Source organism: Talpa occidentalis, unplaced genomic scaffold, assembly GCF_014898055.3.
Source record: "Talpa occidentalis isolate TD23 unplaced genomic scaffold, MPIMG_talOcc4v2.1 talOcc4.14, whole genome shotgun sequence".
Classification (NCBI taxonomy): Eukaryota; Metazoa; Chordata; class Mammalia; order Eulipotyphla; family Talpidae; genus Talpa; species Talpa occidentalis.
In genome coordinates, this window is record NW_023601433.1 from 18,218,436 (window position 1) to 18,231,453 (window position 13,018).

General features: G+C 37.7%; 1 protein-coding gene across 1 annotated transcript in view; it reads left to right on the forward strand.

The window, feature by feature from the left end:
* The window catches only part of ODAD2 (outer dynein arm docking complex subunit 2), a 128,942-nt gene that overhangs the window by 64,659 nt on the left and 51,265 nt on the right, over positions 1 to 13,018 (forward strand). The window contains exon 17 of the mRNA XM_037510160.2: positions 9,640 to 9,754. Within this exon, the coding sequence (XP_037366057.1) occupies positions 9,640 to 9,754 (115 nt within the window). The remainder of the gene's footprint in view (positions 1 to 9,639; positions 9,755 to 13,018) is intronic.

Genomic DNA, 13,018 nt, shown 5'->3' on the forward strand with positions numbered 1-13,018 from the left:
GCAGAGAGGTCTGCTGCGCCATGTGTGTTGTTCCCTGGCTGGGGATTGAACTCAGCCGCAGTGGCTGGTGATAGCTTGATAGCACTGTCTTTAACCTGTGCACCAGGGATGCTCAGTTCCATGCATTTTAGAAGTGGGGTATACACATATAACCACAGCTCAGAAAGAGATGTAAAATATTTCCTTAACCCAAGAAAGTTCACTCATGCTATTTTCTGATTAATCCCCACGCCTTCTCTAAGCAACTGCTTTGTGATTTCTATCACTATGGATTAGTTTTGCATGTTCTGGGAATGGAATTTCTGAGTCACAGGATAAAAGTTTAACTTTATCATAAACTTCCAAATGGTACACAAAAGTGATTGTATAGTTTCACATTTTTGTCAGTGCCAACATTTAGTTGATGACAGTGTTTTGTTTATAATTTGGCCCTTTTCTTACAGGATAAAATGGTATGCCCTTTTATATTTTGTTTGTGTTTCCCTGATAAGTAATGATTTGAGTAATTTTCCATGTGCTTATTGCCCACATGTATATATTATTTTGTGGATTTGTCAGTCTTTTGTCCATTTTAATTGGATTTTCATCTATTTTATTTATTTGAAAATGTTCTTTATGTATTCTGGGTACAAATCCATTGTTTGATTTATGTGCAATGGAATACTTTTTTTTCTAGTCACCAGCATTAGGTCTACCTTTTGAGCAGAAACTTTTATTTGATGAAGTTCAATTTATGAATTGTTCTTTCATGATTAGTATGTTTTGTGTCCTATGATACACCTCAAGCTAGTTATGGGGTGAAATGTGAAAGGGGGTTTGAAGTTCACTTTTTCTTTCTTGTTTTTTAGAGATTTATTTATGCATACAAGAATGGGATACAGGTCAGAGGTGCGGGGAGTGAGAGGATTCACCAGAGACAGAGTGGGGAACAGAACAGGTGGATCTACTGAAATACACTGCTGTGGGGAGCAGCAGGCAAGACAGGAGAGGTCTGCTGTGCCAGGTGGATGACCTCCCTCGCTGATAATCAAACTCGTGCTGCAGTGGCTGCGGATTGCTTTATAGTGCTGTGACTTAACCCCTTGCACAACCAGGGAGGCCTTGAAGTTCACTTTTTCATGTGATATTCAATTGTTCCAGAATCAGTTATTGAAAACAATATTTCTCAACTCTTGGTTGAATTCAATTATATGTAAGTGGGTCTATTTCTGAACTCCTTTCCCCATTGATTTATTTTTCTATTCTCATGCCAGTAATACATCGTTGTCATTAGTGTAGGTTTGTAATAAGCAGCATAAATTTTAAGATGCTTTGGGTTGTTCTGGATGTTTTGCATTTTATGTACATTTTAGAATCATCTTGTTTAAATATTTTTAAAAGCTTTGTGGCATTTTAATAAATATTGTTAGAAATCTATAGCTCCATGTAGGGAGAATGGAAATCTTTAATTCTGTGCTTGCCAATCCACAAATATGTTATGTATCTCCATTTATTTACTTTAATCTTTCTCAGCAATAGTTAGTAACTGCCAGTATAGAAATCTGGTATATGCTTTGCTATATTTTTTCTAGGTATGTATTTATGCTATTGGTTTAATATTTTTAATTCATTTTCAGTTTTATAAGCAATAATACAGAATTCATTTTTAGTATGTTTGTATATCCAAATATACATATATTCTTACAATCAAGCTAATTTAGTCCTTCTAATACATTTTTATAGATTTCCTAGGACTTTTTATATATAGAATTATGTTATCAGTAAACAGCTAGGGTTCTGTCATCCCACAGTGAATTGTACCATCAGAGGATGCTCTCATTACTTTTCTTAGGATCAGCTACCTTGTGCCCATTTTCCCCTACACTTTGAGATAACCCTTCTTCCTCTTTGGGACCTGACACCTCATACTAGGCCACTAATGAAATCCCGCTTCAAACCATGAATGCCCACATTGTTCTACCTCACTCAATGACTTTAGGGTTGAAATTTTCAGGAAGTATGGAGAAGGGATTTTTTAACCATCATTTTTGAGGGATATTTTCACCGGGTATAGACGTGTAGTTTCAGTTATTTTTCTGCTGACCTTTTATAAATTCCATCCTACTATCTTATACTCTTCATTGTTTCTTGTGAAAAAATCAACTTTAATTTGTATCTTAATTCCCTATACATAATGTGCCTTTTTCCTTTACCTGCTTTTGAGTTCTGCTCTTTATTTTTGGGTTTCAACAGTTTGAATATGATATGCCTAAGTAATGTTCTTTATATATTTATTCCATTTAGAGTTCACTGAGCTTCTTGAGTCTGTGGATTATGACTTCCAACAATTTTGAAAAGACCTCAGTCATTGTTTTCACAAATATTCTTTGATCTCATTATTTCTCTCCTCCTCCTGGAATGCCAATTGCACATAAAATAACATCCTACTTCTCTTATATTCACAACTTAATAAAATTCCACATTTTAAAATAATACTCCATTGATACTGAATCCTACTTTAAAAAAAAAATGCTTTCCCTTTTTCAGTTTCAGGGTTTTTAATTAGAAGTTTACAGATTCCTTTCTTTGATGTGTCCAGATTTCTGTTAAGCCCCATCTAATAAGTTTTCATTTGTCACTATTGTAGTTTTCAAATCTAGCATTTCTACTTGGTCCTTTTAAAATTTCTTTGTTCTGAATCCATTTATAAACATTTTTGAAAAGTGAACAAATTATGGCCAACTTATAGAAGTGCTTCTGAATCAGGAAACAACAAATTATTTTATGTCTTTAAAGGGAGTCATTTGGTGCATTATTGCTGTCATTAGAATCATACATGTACTATTAAAAACAAACAAAATGGTGTAGGTATGTATGATGAATAAAATAAAAGTATCAAATATTTATATCTCTGTCTGTGTAACTACCTGTCAAAATTTAGGAGATGATCCATGAATAAGGAAAAGCTGGATCCATACTTTCTTCTTATAGAACATTCAGGTAATGAAATGATTTAAGTATAAGCAAAGTTAGTTATAAGAGACCAGAAGAAATGTTGAAGTTTTATTATCTTGGGGTAAGCATGGCTGTTCTAAGCATAACTTAAGATCAAAATCATAAAGGAAATAATGGATTCATTACATAAAATTTTAAACACTGAGGAATAATTAAAAAGAGAGAGACGAGAAAACTCTCCTCTGCTTTCAATGGAGGTGACCATTATGATAACTCTTTATTCAAAAAATTGGGAAGTGGAAAGAATTAAACATAATTTTTTTGCCTTTTTGGAGGCACTGTGACTATACCCCAGTTAATGAGAGGAAGCTCTTCTTTATAGACAAATGTCAGCTAATAAATCACTGTAACTCCCAATAAATCTCTATAACTCCCAGTAAAGTAATTTTTAGGCAAGAATAATTAATGCATGCTAAAAAATGTAAAACAGGAAAAGCTTGTTGAGAGAGGAACTTCTCAGGTGACAAAATATGACCACCAAAATTACTATTCAATAAAAATGGAAAATCTGTCTTAAAACTGGAGAGATCTCGTGGTCTCCAGTGTATTGAAATGACCAAGCTTGGCACTGATGGGAGTGGACCAGCTGGCTTTGTGAGTCCCTTGCTCTGTTGCAGAGTGAGGTACCTTAGGAAAAACACCTAAGATGTGTTTTTCCAGAAATATGTAATTGGAGTCAGACTCAGATTTTAGTTCTAAATTTCTGCTCATAGAAATACAGAGAATAGAGGGAAGAGTAAAATGACACCTTGAGGAAAACCATCAGACAAATCCAAATCGTACAGCTTTCTGTAAGACAACAGGCCTAATCTTTTTTAAAACTATGAGTGCCAAAACAAGAAGGGTAATGCTTTAGACTAAATGAGATGAAAGACATAAAAAATTATAGCATATGAAATCAAAACTACCATGAGATACCATCTCACACCAGTGAGAATGGCACATATTAAAAAAACTAGCAACAACAAATGTTGGCGAGGGTGTGGAGAAAAAGGAACTCTTCTGCACTGTTGGTGGGAGTGCAAACTGGTCCAACCACTGTGGAGAGCTGTGTGGAGATTTCTGGACCTACTAAACATAGAGCTTCCATATGATCCAGCAATTCCACTCCTAGGTATTTACCCAAAGGACACAGAAACATCAATTCCAAAGAACACCTGCACCCCTATGTTTATAGCAGCACTGTTTACAATAGCTAAGCTATGGAAACAACCCAAATGCCCAAAAATAAATGACTGGATCAAGAAGATGTGGTACATATATACCATGGAATATTACTCAGCATTCAAAAAAGATAAACACATGCAATTTGCAGCAACATGGATGGCACTGGAAGGGATCATGCTCAGCGAAATAAGCCAGAAAGAAAAAGAAAAATACTGGATGGTCTCACTCATAGCAGGAATCTAGAAAACTTAAATAAGGGACCAGGAAAACGAATAACTATAAGAAAGTGAAAATCAAAATCAACAAAAAACTACGAACCAGAGACACTTTTAGGGGGGCGGGGGTGGGAGGGGAGGGATTGGGGTCAGAATGGGGGGGCTACAATTGTATGGGGAATATAAAAATAAAATTTATTATTAAAAAAAAAGAAAAATTAAAAAAAAATAAAAAATAAATAGCAGAGGGTATTTCATTTAAAAAAAATTATAGCATATGATTTTTTAAATCCAAGCTTTGTTTGCTTTTTTAAAAGCTCGAACAAAAGATTTTAAAAACAATTGGGAATATTTGAATTTAAGCTGGAGACTAGCAAATTTTAACTCTCTTGAATGTAATTCATGTACAATAATAGTGTAAAAGAAAGTGCTTATTTCTAAAAGATGCAAATTAAAACTTTTTAGATGTGATTTGTTGTGACATTTCCACCCTACTTGTGAATGTGTTAGAAAAAAATGAACACACATATTGACAGATGATACAAATATGCTAAATTTTGAAGGTTCTGTCTTTTGGTGTTGATTTTAGCATTTAAAATAAAACCTTAAGTTTGTTTAAAATTTTCCATAATGAGGAGGTAGAAAAAATTAAGACAAAATACATTCTTTTGCACTTAATAGAAAATTAAGACTGTAGCCAATGCTGGTGACTGGTAAACTCATGATCTATTTCTGGGAATAAAATTGACATAATTGTGAAAACAGTCTGTTGATATGTATTAAAATTTAAAATTATAAAATCCTCTCCAAGCTCATTTCTCAAGATTTGTGTATTGTAAAGGTTGCAAAAATGGACCCTGAAATGTTATTCATTTTTATTCCATTATTATGTAAAACTAAAGAGATTCTAATTTCTATCAAAAAAGATCATACATCTCTTACGGTGCATCAATACAATATGATCTAGCTATTGAAAAATGGTTCATATAAGTCCATATTTTTTGCATTCATTGACAGAAAGAAGCTCCATTAAATATTATTGAATAAAAAGGGCAGATTGTAGAATGCCATATATCAAAAAAATCCTTAATATTGTGAGTGTGTGCATGTTTGCTTAGAGACTGGGTCAGTCTCTACATAGTTGATGAGTAGTGAAATGCATGTCTTGTAATTGTGGTGACCATAAATACTAATGTGTGTTGATGCATTTTGTTTGATGTGAACCTCTGAGCAGCTGCCATTAATGCACTCATCTAATGCACGTGCGCTTTTTTCCACAGAGAAAAGAAAGGAAAAGGACAACCCACACATCATACACTTTGCGTCTGTTTTCTCTTGGTTAATAAAACTCTTGGAAATCATGTGCCCTAGGCTCCACCTGATTGCTGATGTGTGCAGCGCTGACTGAGTAGCTTTCATTTAAGGCTCATTACAGCGACTAGTTTCTCATGCTAAGTACCACACTGGTGCTGGCGTGCCCTTTCCCTGACCCCCTGGATGGCTCCTTACCCCCACAGGGTTGTTGCTCACATGTCACTGTTTCATTGGAACTGTCTGTCTGCACCTCCCACTCACCACCCTTTTTGCTCCTTCTCTAATAATTTATTTTGCTCCTTCTCTAATCATTTATCAACATCTGCAAAATAATAGATTGCTCTTTCATTTCATCTCTCCCAAAAGAATATTAACTCCATGAGGGTGTGGATTTCTATTTGGCTTCATGATGGAAAAATCCTCACTACCTCAAAAATTACTTGGCACAGTGGGCCTCCCCTGGTGGCGCAGTGGTTGAGCGCTGGGCTGCGAAGCTGCCCTCAGCCTCTGTAGCGCCGGTTTGATCCCCGGACGCCGGCGAGGGTCCCACATGGCGCAACAGACCTCTCCTGTCTGGCCCACTGCTCCCCTCAGCAGTGTATTTCATCAGTCTGCCTGTTCTGCCCCCCCCACTCTGGCTCTGGTGAATTCTTCACCCTCCCGTGCTTCTGACTGTACCCAGTGCTTGTATAAATAAATAAATAAATCTTTAAAAAAAATTACTTGGCACAGTGATAAACACCAAGTTACTGTATGAATAATAATCTAGAGCTTTTCTAGTCATATTGCTTATACAATTATAAGAGGATAGATTTCCCTCCTAATTTACTGGGATCAAGGAATTCTGGAAAAGGCTTGCAGAAGTTGTCACACTCTTACCTTTTCTCCAAATTCAGACTCCCATAACCTCTTTAAAATAATATATCGTGACAAATACATAAATACTCTGGGCATGTTAGAAGAAAAGTAGAATTGTTTTCTAATTGCTCTTGCAGGAGTGATCCTTTACTTCTGACATGTATTTGTGTTTCTACTTGCACTGAATTGCCAGCCTAATTTCAATACCTATAGATTTCAGTTACATCTTTATGCGTTAAGAACATCTCAGTCATTTCTAGCGTTTGGTTTCAAGTGAGATACTTGCAACTCTTCTATTTACTTGAACACTTAGAGACTGTTTTGTAGGGTTGTTAATTGCAGTTGGTGGGGGAATCAGAACACATAATTTTTCAATTCAGTTCACCCTCTTCTGTGGGTGTGGTTGGAGGCACCCCAAAAACAGTTGCAATAGTAACATCACACAGTTACAATAGTAACATCACAAATGACCATAATAGAGATTTTAAACATGGATTTTAAAGTTTGAAGTATTGTGAGAATTACCAAAATGTGACCCAGAGACCCAAAGTGAGCACCTGCTATTGTAAAAATAATGGCCCCAGCCTGGCTCTGTCCAGGGTTGCCATGAAACTTCAGCCTCATAAAAAACACAGTATCTGCAAAGTGCAACAGCATGAGGTGTGCCTGTGTGTTTTTCCCTATGCATCCACACCCATGATAAGGTTTCATTTGTGAACTAGGCATGTAAGAGATTAGCAGTTAATAACTAGTATATAAATAGGATAGTTATAACAATACTGTAATTAAAAATATGTGAATGTGATCTATCTCCCCAAATACCTGCTGGTATATAGTTTTTGGACCTTGGTTGATCACAGGTAATTGAAAGCACAGAAATGAAACCATAGATAAGGATGGGGGGATCTGTAAATGGCTAGATACAGAGGATGTGGGAGGTGGAAGAGAACGTTAAACCCTGAAGCTTGTGACCCCAACTTTGTGAGTTCCTGCGTTTGCAAATATTTTTTGATAATATTTCTTCATTGAAGATCATGATTCTGTATTGGTCATAGGCCTCGTATGTTGTAACTAAGCAGCTGGTGAATTGCCTAGGACTTGGGGAAAACGTTGTGGACAGATCTAGTTTTAAAATTAAGTGAATTTTTATAGTTAATTATGAAATTTTGCGGGGAGAGGGAGTCCATATTGAATTATCCTTTAAAAAAATCTGGAAATGAGTGCCTTCTAAACAACTTCCACTCTAATGACAGGTTATGTCCAGAGCCTTATGAGCCAATATCTCAATAATGCAAATTTTGCTGCAACATTTGCAGAGGGTAAGACAGACCTACTGTTCCTTAAGAAACTGCATGTGAAAAAATACAGAGACGCAGGGGTCGCAGCTTGAATTATGTTTTTAGTGGCATATGCAAAACAGTAAGCTTTTTTAAGTTTGTCACATCTTCATGGTGAAGTGTTCAGTGTCTTTCTTTACAGATTCCATAAATTGGAAATTAAAACTTTGTTTACTCTCAGCAAGATACTGATGAAGATTTAGGGATGGGAAGCTATTTAGTTAAACTTTGGGCTAAAATACTCTCTCAATGTACTTTTTTCCTTATTATTTGCTAAAGAGAGTTTGTGCTTCCTATATACTATTTACATTACCAATGTAATACAGACCTTTTAACAGGTTTTGCAAAACTGATGTCCTCCTTGGAAACCTTTGGAAAAATACTTTTTCCCCCTGTTCAGCTCATCTTAACTAACCAAGACATGTAGATGTTTTATGTCAATTTTCAAGAAAGAATTTGAATGGCAGATTAAATTAGTGAGTTATCTGTGCCCAAACTCTATATGTGTTTAGCTCAACTTAGATTAAAAAAATCAAAGAAATGTTGATATTCCTTATCATTTTTCATCTGCTTTGAGTTTAATTTATCTTTCTGAGCAATATTTGTAAAGCATATCGAGTTTTTTGGCCTTCTTCTCCAAGACAAGTACTCTGTGGACCTTTAATTAGAGGTTATGCTCCCTGGCCTGATTGATGTATAAACAGAAGACAGATGGTGTGGAGATGACTCTGATGATAATTCATTTTTCAGCTAGTCATGAAGATGTTTTGATTACAGTGTGTTTAAGTAATTATAACATAATCTGCAATGTTAGTTTTGCTGGAAAGGGAACACATGGAAAACAAGTTATGTGTTATTCATGCCCAACAAAGGATGCACTGTAGTGTAATGATTTTAATTCCTAATGCTAGATTAGAACTGGAGGAGTTTAAAATATGTCATACTGCAAGGTAAGTCAATTAAACATAGACCAAATAAAAAAGGTAACTGCACACTTTAGAGGCATAAATATTTGTTTTGGAAAGTATTTAGATGTTACTATATGAAAGGAACCAGTATTTTTACATTTAGGTAACAGTCTATGTACAGCTAATTAAAAAATTTCATGGATTGATTTGAAGTTTATGTGAATTGTAATTAGCATGGAACTTGCTTTCTGTGCCATAGATCTAGAACTGAAATCAGAGAGCAAACAATTGAACAGCATGTTATATCCCCGCTGTTATTTAAAAACATTTTGTCAAATAAGGCACAATCAATAACATCACCTCTTCATGTGATAGCTGCAGTATACAAATACCAAATTATTAAGTTCTACACCTGAAACCAATATGTTAAATGTCAATTATGTCTCAAAAATATCCAACCAGGGCCTCCCTGGTGGCGCAAGGGATTAAGCACAGCACTGTGAGGCTGAACACAGCCTCTGCAGCATGAGTTTGATCCCTGGCCAGACAGGGAGCTACCCACAGCTACCTGTCTCGCCCGCTGCTCCCTTCAGCAGTGTATTTCAGTCAGTCTGCCTGTTCTGTTTCCCACTCTCTCTGGTGAAGCCTCTTGCCCCGCCCCCTGCCTGCACCTCGGGCCTGTGCCCCAGTTCTTGTATGTATAAATAAATAAATGTTTTTTAAAAAAGAGACATCCAACCATAATGTCACAAGAAGAAAGAAAGAATTCAAATTTTGTGACTAGACTAAATAAATTTTCATCCTCACTAATTTCAGTCTCCACCACTGTTTTGGGTTTCACAATAGGATCATTGACCGCTTGGATGGAGTTCGCTTGTTGTGGTCCCTGCTGAAAAACCCTCACCCTGACGTAAAGGCCAGTGCGGCGTGGGCCCTCTGCCCCTGTATTGAAAATGCAAAGGTAACAACAGGCTGCAAATCAATTCCTTGTTGAATCTGCCGTGCTAGATTGAATAATGTCACCACAAGTCACTGATTGCTTTTGACTGGCTTTTGGTCAGATTTATCTGATGGAAAATAATGCTGAACATTTGTGCCAAAATCATTTGCAAGCAATGCTTTTCCCTGGTTTTACCCGCGGTGAATCAGGATGAGGTGACGACTGTTCTTATCTCTTAGGTGATAAAACTGTCTCCATTCACCTGCTACTGTCAGAAACACCTGATGGTTTCTAGATAGAAACCATTTATAGTTATAACGAGGACAGTGAAAGAACGCCAAGTTCTTTGTTACCTTGAAAAGTCACATAATTTCATAAATCCCACTTTCCTTATCTGTCAATAAACACTGGATAAAAATTTATATGAGGGTCTGGCCAAAGAGCAGTGGAATGCAGAGCTGGGGCTGGTGTCTCCCACAGATTCAAAACGAAATTACTACAAAACACAGTCAGCGACCCCTGAAAGATGAACAGATGGCTTATTTCGCTGACCATGATCCCGTCTAGCTCCATCCATGTTGCTGCAAATTGCATGAGTTTATCTTTTTTGATTGCTGAGTAATATTCCATTGTGTATATGTACGACATCTTCTTGATCCAATCATCTATTTTTGGGCATTTGGGTTGTTTCTATAGGCTAGCTATTAGCAGGGATTTAGAAAACCTAAATAAGGGACCAGAAAAAAGACTAATTATAATAAAGTAAAAATTAAAATCAACAAGCAGGGCCTCCCCGGTGGCGCAGCGGTTGAGTGCTGGGTTGCGAAGCTGCCTGCAGCCTCTGCAACGCCGGTTTGATCCCCGGCTGCTCCCCGGCCACCGGAGGAGGGTCCCACATGGCGCGCAGACCTCTCCTGCCGCCCGCTGCTCCCCTCAGCAGTGTACTTCGGTCCTTCTGCCTGCTCTGCTCCCTGCTCTGGCTCTGGTGAATTCTCTCACCCTCCCGCGCTTCTGATTGTACCCAGTGCTTGCATAAATAAATAAAATAAAATAAAAAATAAAATAAAATAAATAAAAAAAAATAAAAAAAAATAAAATCAACAAGCAACTATAAACCAGAGACACTCTATGGGGGAGGAGGGAGTAGGATCAAAACAAGGCAGGGGAGGGGGGGCAGTAATTGTATGGGGAGTATAACCAAGATGAAAATGCATGCATTGTGCAAAAATGAAAAATGATGTAAAGTATATATAAAATTTTTTAAAATAATAATTTTTTAAAAAAGATAAACAGATGAGTATGACAGACACTAGGAACAACGGAGCAACCAGAGGGGTCAGAGAAACTGTGATGAAGCTGGGTTTGCCATGACACTAGGGCAGTGCCACCCATGGGGGGAAGGGACGGCCTCTGTACAGATTTCCTCTGCTGTGCGCTCAGGGGCATGCACACTGTGGAGACCCAGTACTGTGCTGGAGAAGGGCGTGCACAGAGCTGGTGTGCAGAACAGGAGCACTGCTAGACACTCTTGTAGCAAAAACACAAAGTGGAAACTGCTGGCTTGAACCTCAGCCTCCTGATCTAGAACAGTTGGAGTTCACACCAGTGGGGAGACTCAGATCAGATCAGCTGTGTCTCCTTATAAAAGATGCTATTATTTGCAGCATCTTTAAAGCTGTGCTATTTGAAATACCTGCCTTAACCCCACCCAGAACAGCACCAAGGCAACCTAATGCACGCTCTCACACATGGATCTTAATAACAGCATCAAGCACCCAGGGTAAAGCCCCATATTGAAAAGCAAAGAGAGCCATTCCCAGCTCATGGTCCTGTTTTAGCCATCGTCCTCAGCAGTGCTATAGAGTGCTAAGCCACAGCCTAGAGACTGAGGCAGCCACCAGACTGTACAAGATAATTTGACTGAGGAGCTGGCCTCGGGGTCGGTATCACTGTAGGTCTCTATCACATATTTATACATTACATAACCATCAAGAGGTTAATATCGAGGTTATATTAAACAAGTCACTCAATTTAACAATTAAAAAATCCAATTAATAAAAAGGCACTAGATTTCAACAGATTATTGACCAAAGAAGATATCAAAAGGCCAATAGATACATGGCATTCACTTTTAATAAGGGAGATGCAGGTCAAAATCATAATGAGATGCCATGTCACATCTCTGAGAGTGGCACATACTGAAAAGATCACCAACAACAAGTGCTGGAGAGGATGCAGGGACAAGGAGCCTATTACTCTTGGTGGGAATAGAAACTGAAGCAGCCAATTTGGAAAGTGATCTAGATTCATCAGAACTAAACATGGAAATATTCTAAGTCCCAGTACTCCCACTTCTTGGCATCTATCCAGAGAACATGAAGCCATCACCCCCTAAAATTATGTGCTCTATAATGCTTACTGCAGAGTTACGTACAATAGCTAGGACATGGAACAACCTGAGTGCCCACTGAGGGAGAGTTAGATAAAGACAATGTGGTTTATCCACACAGTGGACATTTACATAACAGATGAGTCAACAAAGCAAAGTATTTACAAAAAAGGAGTAGATGCCAATAATGAAGTGAGGTTTCTGAAGTTAAGAGGAAGTGATGGGAGGGATAAGAGGTCAAAGGGTTGAATAAATTAAAAATAATAAAATTTTGGACCTCCCCTGGTGGCGCAGCGGTTGAACGCTGGGCTGCGAAGCTGCCCGCAGCCTCTGCAGCGCTGGTTTGATCCCCGGCCACCGGCGAGGATCCCACATGGTGCACAGACCTCTCTTCTGTGCCCACCACTCCCCTCAGCGGTGTATTTCATCAGTCTGCCTGTTCTGTTTCCCGCTCTGGCTCTGGTGAAATCTCTCACCCTTCCCCACTTCTGACTGTGCCCAGTGCTTGTATAAATAAATAAATAAATCTTTAAAAAAAACAAAAACAAATTTTACTGAAAGTTTTATGAAGTCTTTTAGCACTTTATAAAGTGCATTATTGTCTTTAAAAATCTTTTCAGCCCATTTCTGTTATAATTAATATTTTTTTCTGTAGACATAGAGATTTCAAGATCATTATTGCTGAGATATTTCTCTTGAATAAAGGATAATATTCTATGATAAAATCTGGCAATGTGCTCTCTTTCTTGGTGGCACATAAAATGATAATTTTTTAAAATCAAATGCCAGGCCTCCCTGGTGGCGCAGCAGGTTAAGTGCCGCTCATGAAGCTGTCCGCAGCCTCTGTAGCATGGGTTTGTTTCCTGACCAGCCAAGGAGATACCCATATGGTGCGG